We start from the raw sequence: 13,480 nt of genomic DNA, 5'->3' as shown, positions 1-13,480 counted from the left end.
ATTAGGGAAATGTAAGTCAGAATAAAACTGTGGAAAATATGTGCTAGTGAGGATGTGGAGAAATTTGAATCCTTGTACATTGTTGGTTGGAATGTAAAATTGTACAGACACTGTGGAAAACAGTTGAAGTGGATGGGGGAAGTAGCTCAGTGGTAGAGTTGCTTGCCTAGCAAGCATAAGGCCCTGGGTTTGGTCCCCAGTAATTCATAAATAAGTAAGTAAATAAATAGATATAAAGATACATACATACATATAGATTCCACTCCTAGGTGTATACTCTGAAAAATTGAGGGCAGAGACTGGAACAGTCTCTGTTTTGTTTGTATGCCCATGCTCATTACAGCATTATTCATAGTAATCCAAGATAAGAATAATTCATTTGTCCATCCACAAAGGAACAGATAAAATGTGGTATATATTAAGGTGGAATATCATTTATCCATAAAAGGAAGTTCTGATACATGCCACAACATGGCTGAACCTTGAAAACCTCATGCTTTGTGAAATAAGCAGATACAAATGAAAAATATTGTCTAAATCTATTTATATGAAATATGTCAAATAGAATAGAGGTTACCAGGGAGTGAGGGGAGGGAAGAATGGGGAGTTATAGTTTAATAGTTACAGTTTCTGTTTGGCCTGATAAAAAAATATTAGACATATTGATAATGGTTGCATAACATTGTGAATGTAATTAATGCCATTGAATTATACACTTAAAATAACTAAGAAGACACATTTGTTATATTTTACTATTCTAAGAATTTAATACCATATGGGTAATTTTATCTCAGAGTTATTGCTAAAGTTATTAAATAGGGAAGGGTTGTTTCTGTTTCTCCCAAAAGGGAGACAGTTTTGGCTTTAGATAACTCTTCCTTAAGATTACTGTTAGTTGGCTGGGGATGTGGCTCAAGGGGTAGTGCGCTCGCCTGGCATGCGTGCGGCCCGGGTTCGATCCTCAGCACCACATACAAACAAAGATGTTGTGTCCGCCGATAACTAAAAAATAAATATTTAAAAATTCTCTTTCTCTATTTTTTAAAAAAAATTATTGTTAGTGATAGTCAATTTTGGAGATGATCGATTTACTCTAGGATAATCGCAGTGCACATGATCCATACAACATGACTGATTTCAGCTTGGCAGGGTTGTATTTCTTTGCCAATATTTGAATTTATTAAATATCTCAGTCATATAAATTTGAGTACTATATAAGTTTTTTAGAAGGATTAAGTAGGAATATTGAGACTGCTAAATTTAATGCCCACTATTCTTCCTTGTGAGAGAACACTTGAAACCTACTTTTGGAGGAAATTTTGTTTCTCTCAGTAGAAACCCATTAGACCATTTACGTGCTTAAATTAAACATGTATGACAAGTTAAGATTGTATTTATTAAGTATTAATGCATTTCTTCAATATGTACTTTTATTTAAGTAATGCAAAAGTTTGTTTTATTCTTTATCTACATATTCTCTTACTCTATGTCCCTTATAATCTTAATTTGCATTTTTATTTTGGGTTAGTCAAGGAAGGACAACCATTTTGATTGTAGTTGCTGTGGAATAAAACAAATTAATATCTTTGAGTATTAAGACTCTTGGATATTCTTTTTCAAAGAGCAATGATGTTAGGTGTTTTGTAATTGCTAAATTTAGTTGAATCTTTTATTCAGCAATTGTAGAGGTTACTGCTGAGGGAAGACACATATTCATAGTATGTTCAAATCATTGTTTTTTCTAATATTTTTAAGCTTCGAGATTCCACTGAACAATTTCAAGAATATTACAGGCAAAGATTACGCTATCAACAGCATTTAGAACAGAAGGAGCAGCAGCGACAGATATACCAACAAATGTTGCTTGAAGGAGGTGTGAATCAGGAGGATGGTCCTGATCAGCAGCAGAATCTTACTGAGCAATTCCTTAATAGGTTGGTCTTCTAGTTACTTTTGTTGTTGTTGTTGTTGATGTTGTTCTTTATTTATATATGGTACTGAGAATCGAACCCAGTGCCTCTCACATGCTAGGCAAGTGCTGTACCACTGAGCCACAACCCCAGCCCTAGTTACTTTTTTTAAAAATACCTTTATTTTATTTATTATTTTTATGTGATACTGAGGATCAAACCCAGTGCCTCACATGTACTGGGCGCAAGTTCTCTACCACCAAGCTACAACTCCAGCCCTAATTACTTTTTTAAAATATAAGGAATTATTCCAAAGTTATTTAAAGCAAGCACTAACTGCTACTTTCCATTCACTTTCAACTTTTCAGGATTTTTAAGTGTTTCAAGTAATGAAGAGTTACATAATGTCTTCCAGTCACAGAGTTCTATGGGTTCATCTAGTTTTGTCCTTCTTTCCTAAGCAACTCGAGAAGAATGTGGTGGTTCAGCCCATAGGTTAGAAGTAGATTGCCAAATGGATCCAGCTCTGACCCAGGGAGCTGAGGACCAGAAAAAAATTACTTAGTTTCTTTTTGCCTATTCTCTCATCTAATTCTCAAGTTTACCATGAAGATTAAATGTAAAGTGCTTAGAACAGTACCTAGCACATTATAAGCTCAATATTGGTAGCTATTATTTTTATACTTAAAATGAGTGCTTAAACTTACAGATTCAGCTGGTCACAGTAGTGGGCCAGCTACTTGAGAAACTGAGGCAAGAGGATGGCTTGAACCCTGGAGTTGGAGGCCGGCCTGGCAACATAGCAACACGCCATCTCAAACAAACAAATAGAAAATAAAAACAAAAAACCTATAGATTCTTTTGGATTCAGCATATTTACATGATTTTTTTCTTATAATTTTTGGCTAAACAGTATAAAATATATTGTTGCTAATCAGGAATATATTTATGTGGGTATATGTGCATATGTCTGTGTTTAAAAATCAATGATGAGGGCTGGGGTTATGACTCAGTGGTCATGCGAGACCCTGGGTTCAATCCTCCACACCACATAAAAATAAGTTAAATAAAGGTATTGTGTCCAACTGTAACTAAAAAATAAATATTAAAAAAAAATCAATGATGAATATTTGTATTTAAGTGAACGAGGGTTGTTGGAGATTAAATGAATTACATATGTAAAAGTACTTAGGACACTTTCTGTGTCAGAAATTGCTCTATTAATGTTGGCTTTCATGATTATGATTAGGCAACTTCAGTGGTGACCCTTAGATCCTCACTTGATTTAGTCTGCTTGATACCCTGAGTGACTTGCAACTCTAGTGAACCTGAAATGGATCCTCACGCCAAAACTTCATGCAGGGAGTGTTTTATATTAATGACTAAAAGATTCTTTTTTTCCTGGGTGGGGGAGTAGTACCAGGGATTGAACTCAGGGGCACTCAACCACTGAGCCACATCCCCAGCCCTATTTTGTATTTTAGAGACAGGGTCTCACTGAATTGCTTAGCACCTCGCCCTTGTTGAGGCTGGCTTTCAACTCGAGATCCTTCTGTCTTAGCCTCCCTCGGTGACTTTAAGATTCTTCTCTGAACATTCAATCTGGGGATCATTTTCTTACTACTTCTGATGAAGTCAGTAGTTTGTCAGAAATATTCTTATGTAGTGAATTGCCACTTCTGATTTTTAGAATTTTTCTTTATATTCATTAAAGTCGGGGGGTATAGCTCAGTGGTAAAGTACTTGCCTATCATTTATAGGACCTGGGTTCCATCCCTAGCACTGAAAATAAAAAGAGCATGGTTACAGTTTGGCTTTCTAATTTATTTTTCTGTGAAGAAAGATATTTAGCAGGGAATTAATTACAAGTTGAAGTGTCAAGGTTCTGTGACCCTAATAGTGGTAGGGTTGTGCTTCCTCAGAATTAAGTTAAGCTATCTTTTTTTTTTTTTTTTTAAGGACAATCATAAATAGAATTTAAACAATTTAAGTTCAGTTTTCTGCATATTATTAAACAGTTGTTTACAGTTTCTTTTTAAAATTTAGCACATTTGAAATTGCTTAAATCAAAGTCTAGACCTCCTATAATAAATTTAAAACAAATTTTTAAAATGATATTATCATGTGTTGGAGAATCACATCATGCCCCCATCAATCTTTCTCCGTTGTCCCTTTAATTTGACTGAACTGTTCTTCTATTTTGCCAGTAGAAAAGGAATTCACTGGTACCTCACTCTGTCCAAAAGTAAAATTTAATTAAAAACAATCAACAGAGGAGAAGCAAAGTTCCTGGGATGCAAACAGGATGCAGATTAACAAAGTACCTAGACAAGGAACCAGCTTAAGACATTCAAGTTGACTTGAGGACACTCAGCCACTGACCTGCATCCCTAGCCCTATTTTGTATTTTATTTTAGAGACAGGGTCTCACTGAATTTGCTTAGTGCCTCACTTTTTTTTGCTGAGTATGGCTTTGAATTCTCAATCCCCTCTGCTTTAGCCTCCTGAGCCACTGGGATTACAGGTGTGCGCCACCATGCCCAGTAAAAGGTGCTTTTAAGGACTCAATTATACCCATTATGCCTATCTCCTTTACAGTGTGGCACTGGGAAAATTTGGATCTTCTTTTAGTACCTTAGTTATGTCTTAAATTGATAGTAATTTTTAACACTAAATTTGCCATCAATTACATGTGCATATATTTACTTTCCTCTAATCTTTGATACATTATGAATGTAATTAAAAACTACTCGCATTTTTTGATTTTACAGGTCCATTCAAAAACTTGGTGAATTAAATATTGGAATGGATAGCCTTGGTAATGAGGTATCAGTGCTAAACCAGCAATGTAACGGGAGCAAAGCTAATGGATCTAATAATTCTTCTGTGACTAGTTTTTCTACACCACCTCAAGACTCTAGCCAGAGATTAACACATGATACTTCAAATATTCACACAAGCACTCCTCGTAATCCTGGATCAACAAATCACATCCCTTTTCTCGAGGATTCACCTTCTTGTGGAAGCCAAATGTAAGTGCTTCTCTTTATAAAACTGGGAAATACTAACTTCATACTAATGAATAGAAACATAGAAAGTTGAATTCTTTTTGGAGACTTACAAGTGAAAGTTTTAGAGCTCACTGCTTCACCAGTTTTTTTCTAGTCTGCCTTCATTTTTCTGTCTCCTTTTCTACCAACTTTTTTTTTTTTTTTTTAAAGAGAGAGTGAGAGAGGAGAGAGAGAGAGAATTTTTAATATTTATTTTTTAGTTCTTGGCGGACACAACATCTTTGTTGGTATGTGGTGCTGAGGATCGAACCCGGGCTGCACGCATGCCAGGCGAGCGCGCTACCGCTTGAGCCACATCCCCAGCCCCAACTTTTGAATAAGACTCTTTGTCATCTTTATTTTCCTTCAGGTGTTCTTTTTGCTTCCTCTCCACCACCAATGCAGTTCTGTTTAAGTCATCTTTACTCAGAGATCCTATAGTTTTAGGTTTTATCTTCTTTATTTTCATTTTTCTTGCCTGTGTCATCTTTCTACAAATAATCTTAAAATTCTCAGTCTTTGAGGGCACAGGAAAATGCTTTATAAGATGGTAGAATGATTGCAGGAAGACAGTGTTAGCAGCTCTGATAATTGTAGCAATTGATGACTTTGCATATTATCTCACTAGTCAGAAAATTTTTTTGCTATCCTTAGTACACAAGTATTAATTTGTGCAATGGGAATAGTTATGGAACATTTTCTTTTACTAAAGTAAACACTTTCAGAATGGTTCATTTAAAAATGTACAACTTACTTTGGGCACATGGATGCTTATACAAATTGGCCTTCTAGTTAGTATCAAGCTCTTCTTTTATTTTAGAACATGTATCTGTCTAATATTTGCTTCTTTGTTATTATTCTCCAATGCTTGTTTTGATTACTCCACAAATTTTAAATTTTAATTTAATTTTTAAATCATTTTTTCTTTCCATATTTTTTATTGGTGCATTATAGTTGTACATGACATTGGTATTTGTTGTTACATATTTGTACATGTGCACAATATAATTTGGCCAATATCATTCTCCAGTATCAAATTTTCATTTTTTTGATCAATGTAATATGTATGTGTGATTTGAAAAGACAAATAATACTTCAAGGCTTAAAATAAAACAGAGCAGGGCGTGGTGACACATGACTGCCATCCCAGCGATTTGGAGGCAGGAGCATTGCAAGGTCAAAGCCAGCCTCACCAACTTAATGAAGTCCTAAGCAACTTAGTGAGACCTTGTCTCAAAATTAAAAATCACATGGTTCAGTTATTAAGCATCCTTGGGTTCAATCCCTAATACCAAAAATAAATAAATAAAAATAAAACAGAATGCCCTATCTTAGCATCTTTGTCCATGATTTCTATTTCCTGTAGGCTGTCATTTTCCAACTTATTTGTATGTTTAATTTGCTATAGATTTTCACATTTAAGAATAGCATGCTTTTATTATCCATTGATTCCCTATCATTTTTCCCACCCACAACACACTCACTTTGTTTACCCCTTCTTTTTATGTATATTTACACACACATACACATACTTTTGTTTAAATGAGTATTCAGTGTTAACATTACATAATTCTGTGAATGTTACTTACAACTGGATCATATAGTGTAAGATGATTACATATCCTTTTTATACAACTTTTTATTTTCCTACGACACAGAAAATGTGATTACCCCAATTTGTTGTACAAATATGCATGCATACAGCTTAGTTGTCTTAGTATTTATCACTAAACTCGGCAAATGTTTTTGACAGAAATATAAAACCATAAAACTTCTTTTATGATAGCAAAAAATATCAGATAAATTCTTTATTCCATTTTTCCCCGTGGGAGATATTCCTCCAGGATCATTTGTTCCTCACTTCATATTCATTTTTTCTTGGCCACTTTATAAAGGCTTAGTGAATTCTGGAACTTTCTTCACCATTTTTCTGGGGATTCCTTTGTCTCTTTCCTGTATTGGACCCCCTGTTTTCAAGATCTCATGTAGTTTCCTAGAAATGGATATATTAGAGGTGAAGTTTCTGAGACTTTGCATGTATAAATATTTTTATTGTATTTCACACTTGATTTGTTAGTATCAAATTCTAGAGTAGAAACATTTCTCAGTGAGACCCTGTATCTCAAAAGGCTTTGTCTTAGGATCTTCTAATTTTAGCGTTCTTATTAAAAAATCTGGTGCCATTTTGATTCTTGATCCTTTCTCAGAGGCCTATTGCTTTTTTAGTTCTGGAATTTTTCAGGTTCTTCTCTGATATTCTGAAACTTCATGCTGATATACTTCAGAGTGAGTCTATTTTCCTTCATTTTGTTGCTTTCTTAAGCTGGAAACCAAAATTTAGAGAAATTTAAAAAGTATAAATTAGTGATTTTTTTCACCTCTGTTTTCTGTTTTTTTTTCCTGCTATCATACTGTAATTTTCAAAGAGCTCTTATTCTCTAAAATTTCCCTTTTAAAAAAATATCTCTTGCTCTTTTCCCAAGATTCATTATTTCCTCTTACCTTTCTAAGGATTATAATTATAGGTTTTAACTTGTTCTCTGAATTGCCTCTCTTCTTGAGTTCCCTTTCTGTTTGTTTTAGTGTCTTTTATCTAGGAGGCTTCCTTCAATTTTCAGGAAGTCTTTGGCTGTCTTAATAAGTGAATCATTGAAAGGATAAGTATGTTTTGCTTATTGAAAGGAAAGGCTACAAAATGGGTAGATTTGTTTATCTTTGGCCTTAAAAAAGTGACTAACAGAAGTATTTTTCATTAAGGAACTCTCAATTGTCAGTTTTGGCTAGTTATTTCTTTTGGGCCAGGTAATTTTCCTGAAGAGCAATCTCCAGGTTTCTGCTTAGGGTAGGATTTAAACATTATAGACGGGATTTTGAAACTAAACAGAATAAAGGTACTTGACATCTTACTATAAAATGTATGAACTTGACTTAATCTTTTCAGCATGGCATTTCATACCATACAACTATTTTTGGTATTACTGAACCCACAGCTTCTTAATAAATGTCTTCACAGAGTAACTTTGAATAGGGTCAGTGAGGTCATTTGCTAAAAAGAAAAATCAAAGATTGAAAAGATAGGTAATTTAGTTTCTGTTTTGATATTCTGAGTAAAATATATTTGAATTTCTACTCCTACAGCTCATCAGAACATTCGGTCATTAAGCCATCTCTTGGAGATTCTTCAGGAAATATATCAAGGTCAAGAGGGGAAGAGGTAATACTTTTGGGAAGCTGGTTTATTTTTTCATATGCACTTACAAATATTGCTAAAGAATTCTCTATTCACAAAAACCCATTTTTAGAAATGTTCATTATTGTTAATGTTGGTATTCATCTCAACATAGTTGAGCTGTTAGTGGACTAACTGGAGAGGTTGTCTTAGCACATTTTGGAGTATTCATATTAATGCCAGTAGTGACCTTAAATTGGCACATGAATTGGGACTCTGTACTATTTGTTTATTTGTTGAGATATTATTGGCATCTTCATTGGCTTCTCATTCATATTTCTGTTTTTAGATTTGGATCAGACATTCTTTCCTAACTAGTATATATTTTCTATTTTCCTTAGTTCAAATTTTAATTCCATAGATTTTCATGAAAATGGAAGGGAGACCAGCAGAATAGAGGGAAGGGGATTAGAGGGAGGGAGGAAGTGGGAGAGGAGATACTAGGGAGTTAACTGGGGAATGATGTTGACCAAATTATTTTATGCAAATGTATGGATATGTCACAATGAATATGCTTATAAGGGTATAACAGGTAACAAATAAACTCAGCCATTTTCATGATAAATACATTGGTATATTTGTTCCTTGCACAAACAAATATACAATCCTAGTGTTTCTGGTTCTTTTGATTTTCAAGAAAAGCTTGAAATTAGATTTTTATGTGAAATCTCCTATTTTATAAATGGTCACAAATTTTTAAAAATTCAAACACCTTGAAAGAAAGAAAATAAAATCTATGTGTAGCTACTGCTATAAAACAACTCATAGTAATTAAGGTTTTACATGCTATAGGCCATTTAATAAATTAGTCATTATTTTTTTTTCTTATCTTCCATATGCTATTCGCTTAGCAAATGTTACATTCCTTGCACATGGATTAATGGAAAACATAACATTTTTAGTGAAATTCATATGTATAACAGAATTCAGTTATATAAGACAAGCATAGTATGATATCCGTTTTGTCCCCTCTTCCCCCATTGAGAATGTGTTTCATGGATGCATAAACTCTTAAGTAGTTATTATGGTCCTAGTACTTTGAGAATACAACCACAGTTGAGTGATTGACTTTATGTGTGTACTTGATGTTCATACTTCCCAAAGACAGGATTTGGTTGAGTCTGTTGACCTCACCCTCTCTAGAGGTCCCCAGGTCCAATCAGTCTTAATCAGGGTAATAGTGTGATTTCAAATGATAACAGTAACAAGAGCTGCCAAAGTTTTTATTCAGAATGTCTCTGACTTGCCTCTTTATAAGAGAGCTGTGGAGAGAGATTATCAGTTTAAAGTAAAAAGGAAACTTAAACATTCCAATTAAAATCATATTTATAATTTAAAAGGACATTTTGCAATTTCACTTTGAATTAGTGAAATACTCATTGTTGGAAATAATAGTAATAATAGTCACAATGTTACCCACTCTGGTCTTGAACTTCAGGACTCAGGTGATCCTCCTGCCTCAGCTTACTAAGTAGCTGGGCTTACAAGCATGTGCCATAACACTTGATTCCTTCCTACTTTCAGAAACACAAATGATGCTCTCTAATTTCTGTTAGATTTCTATATGTGTGAACTATTTTTTTCCTTGACAATAAAGAAAACTTAATATGGGAATACATTTTTTTCTGGAGGTGGATAACTGGGATTGAACTCAGGGGCACTCAACCACTGAGCCACATCACCAGCTCTATTTTGTATTTTGCTTAGAGACAGGGTCTCACTGAATTGCTTAGTGCCTCACTTTTGCTGAGGCTGGCTTTGAACTTGCAATCCTCTTGCCTCAGCCACCAGAGCTTCTGGGATTATAGGCATGCACCATTGCACCTGGCTAGGAATACTTTTTAATCTTACCTTTTGTCTTGATCACCAAGAAAAACTTGAATGTTTATGAACTGACTTTGATTTAGTAGTGATTAGCAAAAACTAGAAAAATTAGGACTAATTTGAATTTTTCACTTAAAAAATTACAGGTATTAAACGCAAAGTGAACAAACAGGAATAATATAGTTCAAATGAATTTAAATTTGATAAAGGTGAATTCTTTCAAATTCATATTTTCCACAGGATGACTTTTATATTCATTCTTTCTGTAGGATGACAAATCAAAAAAGCAGTTTGTTTGTATTAATACTCTAGAAGATACACAAGCTGTTAGAGCAGTGGCTTTTCATCCAGGTGGTAGTTTATATGCTGTTGGTTCAAATTCAAAAACTCTGAGAGTATGTGCCTATCCAGAAGTAATTGATCCAAGGTAAGAATAGATGGTTTGTATTGTCATTCTTGCCTTAGGTTTTCATTTTGTTTTGTTTTTTGGTTTCTTTGGTGGTGCTGGTGATTAAACCCAGGGCTTCATGCATGTTAGGCAAGTGTTCTACGTCTGAGCTACATCTCCACCCCTTGCATTAGTTTTTAACTTGGCTATATTGGTCCTTTTTTCAGAATTGCCGTTTAGTAGTGTTTCAATCCTTTCTTCCTTTCCTTGTATTTAAGCTTTATTTTAGATTTTCAGTGTTTAGGAAATATACTTAAATCATTATTATTTCTTTTCCATAAAATGCTTTTGATTAGACCATTATTCATTTACTACTCCAGTCTTCTTTATTTCCATGATTTTTATATTTTGCTTTTTATCTGAAAAGTTCTTACATTCTAGTTAAATTGCCAAAGATAAAATAAGACTGGCTACACACTGGGAAAAATCATATTTCTTATGATAGCTTATAAGGGGCCAAGGTTAACCTATATGAAATTGCTCATATTTGACTGTTTTAAACCTACAACAATTCAAATTTCATTTTATCAATCTAACAATAGTTTTACCCTATTGTTTTAACAGATTATGGGACTTGAAAATAAGACACGTCTTTAAAGACACGTCATTTAAAAAGGATACATTACCTTATCTATTAGGTGTAAAATGAATTCTTTAATGTTACTAAGAAAACGAACAGCTTAGATGTTACCTTATAAAAATCTGAATTTAAACTATTTACTATTCAATTAACTGCTCTTTTTGTCCATTTATTTGATAAAATGTTTGCTATCAAAACAAACTAGCATTATAAAGATCATGAGCTATTTATTGGATTTTCTGGTTAGAGAAATGAATGGCACAAGAGGAGTAGTTTTCATACCAAACAAAACAAAAGCACCCAAACAAAATAAACTATAAACCTTTTTTAATTGTAAAAGCAATACATATTATAGCATGTTTTAGACATTTTTTAGACAAGAAAACCAGTGGTTTTTTTTCCCCTACTTGCTGTGCTGGGGAATCTAACCCAGAGCCTTGCACATGCTATGCAAGCACGATACCACTGAACTAAAATACCCTTTATCTCAGGTTTTTATTTATTTGAGTAGTTTGGCTATCTCTGTGTCTGAAACCCTTTTTTTTTTTTTTTTTTTGTGGTACTGAGGATTGAACCTAGTGGTACACTACCTTTACACTTCATCTCCAGCTCTTTTTTAAAAAATTTGAGACAGGGTCTCACTAAGTTGCCCAGGCTGACCTAGAATTTGGTATCTTCCTGCCTGAATCTCCTTAGTTGCTAGCTTACAGGCATGTACCACTATACCCTCTGGTTTTGATGATTTTGACTTGGACTTTGATGGAATTTAAAGAAAAGAAGTAATAGGGCCCATGTTAAGACAGAATAGTAAAATTTATTTGTGCTCACTGTATCATTAAGTAGAAATATGAGAGAGAGAGAAAAAAAAAGAGAAGGCAGAATTGTAGATTTGTGTAGAGTTAATCTGATCTTCAGTTAACTGTTTCCCATTGTTGGGTTTTTCATGCCAGCACAGATGTTTCATAGATTGTAAAAGAACTGACTTTTATGAAAATAAATTAATATATCTGGTAAATATGTTTTGAGCTCCAATGTGCTTGGTACTATTCTAGGTAGGCTTCAGAACTAGTTGTTCATAAAACAAACATGTTTATTGAATTCATGGAACTTGCAGTTTATTGGGAAGAAGATCATTATGCAGATAAATACTCTTATGAATACATGTTGATAGTATTATGAAGAAAAATTGCAGGGTTCTATAAGAAAGTTAAATGGGGATGGAGTGAGGGACAGACTGGCAAGTCAGAGAAAGGACTCTTTAAGGAAAGGCATTAAAACTGAAATCTGAGGATGAGTAGACCTAGCCATAAAAAGAGAAGGGAAAAGAGAGCAGTACAGAAAGAACAAGATGAGAAAGAACTTGACTTTTTGAGGAACTGAAACAAATTCAGTTAGTGTTTGGTGAGCCTAGAGTGTGATATGGCTACAGAAATAGACATAAACTAAATTTTACAGAGCTTTCTAGCCATTTGAGATTTTGTGTTGAGTGTAGTGGGAGCAGAACAAGTGTTATGATCTAAGTATATTTTGAGATGATTACTCTAAATGTGGATTGGATGACAAAAAGAGTAGGCCCTAGGAGAAAGGAGGTGTTGTAGTTGACAGCTGGTGTGACAGTACTGGAGATGCAGCAAAATGGGTGGATTTGAAGTTAAATCCATTTGAGGAAAGAATCAGTAGGACTTGGTAATAAATTGTGCAGCTGAAAGAGAATCTTCTGACCTGCTCTTTTTCTCTAGATCAATATTAAACACCTTATAGATATTGAAGATATATCAATATTCTTTCATGTTTTTTTTAAAGAGAGAGAGAGAGAGAATTTTTTTAATATTTATTTTTTAGTTTTCGGCGGACACAACATCTTTGTATGTGGTGCTGAGGATTGAACCCGGGCCGCACACATGCCAGGCAAGCGCGCTACCGCTTGAACCACATTCCCAGCCCCCTTCTTTCATGTTTTTTGAAAAATTTTATTAGTTATGAAAATTCCCATATACTCCAAAATAGAGAAATTAGTACACTAAAACGTAATAGTTAAGATTTTTGTCATATTGTGTCATTCATCCTTTTTATTTGTTTGCTGAAGTCTTTTTAAAGCAAATTCTAGACATAATGTGTTTTTACCCTTTCATTCTTCAGGACTAATCTCCAGAAACATAAAATTTCGTGTGTGTGTATGTGTGTGTGTGTTTTAGTAGGGATTAAAGCCAGGGGTGCTGTATCACTGAACAACATCTTATTTTCATTTTTTATTTTGAGATGGTCTTGCAAAATTGACCAGTCTGGCCTCAAATTTGTGATCCTCCTGTGTTAGCATCCGGAGTAGCTGAAATTATAGGTGAATGCTATCAGGCTTGCCTATTTTTTTATCATTATACTTAATTAAAGAATCTTTAGTACATAATATTAGTCTGCATTTTGGAGTACAGAAGTTATTCC

General features: G+C 34.0%; 1 protein-coding gene across 6 annotated transcripts in view; it reads left to right on the top strand.

Annotated features, from left to right (window-relative positions):
• The window catches only part of Wdr47 (WD repeat domain 47), a 60,206-nt gene that overhangs the window by 35,852 nt on the left and 10,874 nt on the right, over positions 1 to 13,480 (top strand). For all 6 annotated transcript variants that reach the window (XM_021735125.3, XM_078026929.1, XM_005338066.4 and 3 more), the window contains 4 exons: positions 1,756 to 1,934; positions 4,682 to 4,942; positions 8,099 to 8,174; positions 10,283 to 10,440. In XM_021735125.3, the coding sequence (XP_021590800.1) occupies positions 1,756 to 1,934; positions 4,682 to 4,942; positions 8,099 to 8,174; positions 10,283 to 10,440 (674 nt within the window). The remainder of the gene's footprint in view (positions 1 to 1,755; positions 1,935 to 4,681; positions 4,943 to 8,098; positions 8,175 to 10,282; positions 10,441 to 13,480) is intronic.

The sequence above is a fragment of the Ictidomys tridecemlineatus genome, chromosome 11 (genome assembly GCF_052094955.1).
Source record: "Ictidomys tridecemlineatus isolate mIctTri1 chromosome 11, mIctTri1.hap1, whole genome shotgun sequence".
Taxonomy (NCBI): Eukaryota; Metazoa; Chordata; class Mammalia; order Rodentia; family Sciuridae; genus Ictidomys; species Ictidomys tridecemlineatus.
The sequence above is the reverse complement of the archived record's forward strand: the minus strand, read 5'-3'. Positions and strand labels throughout refer to the sequence as shown.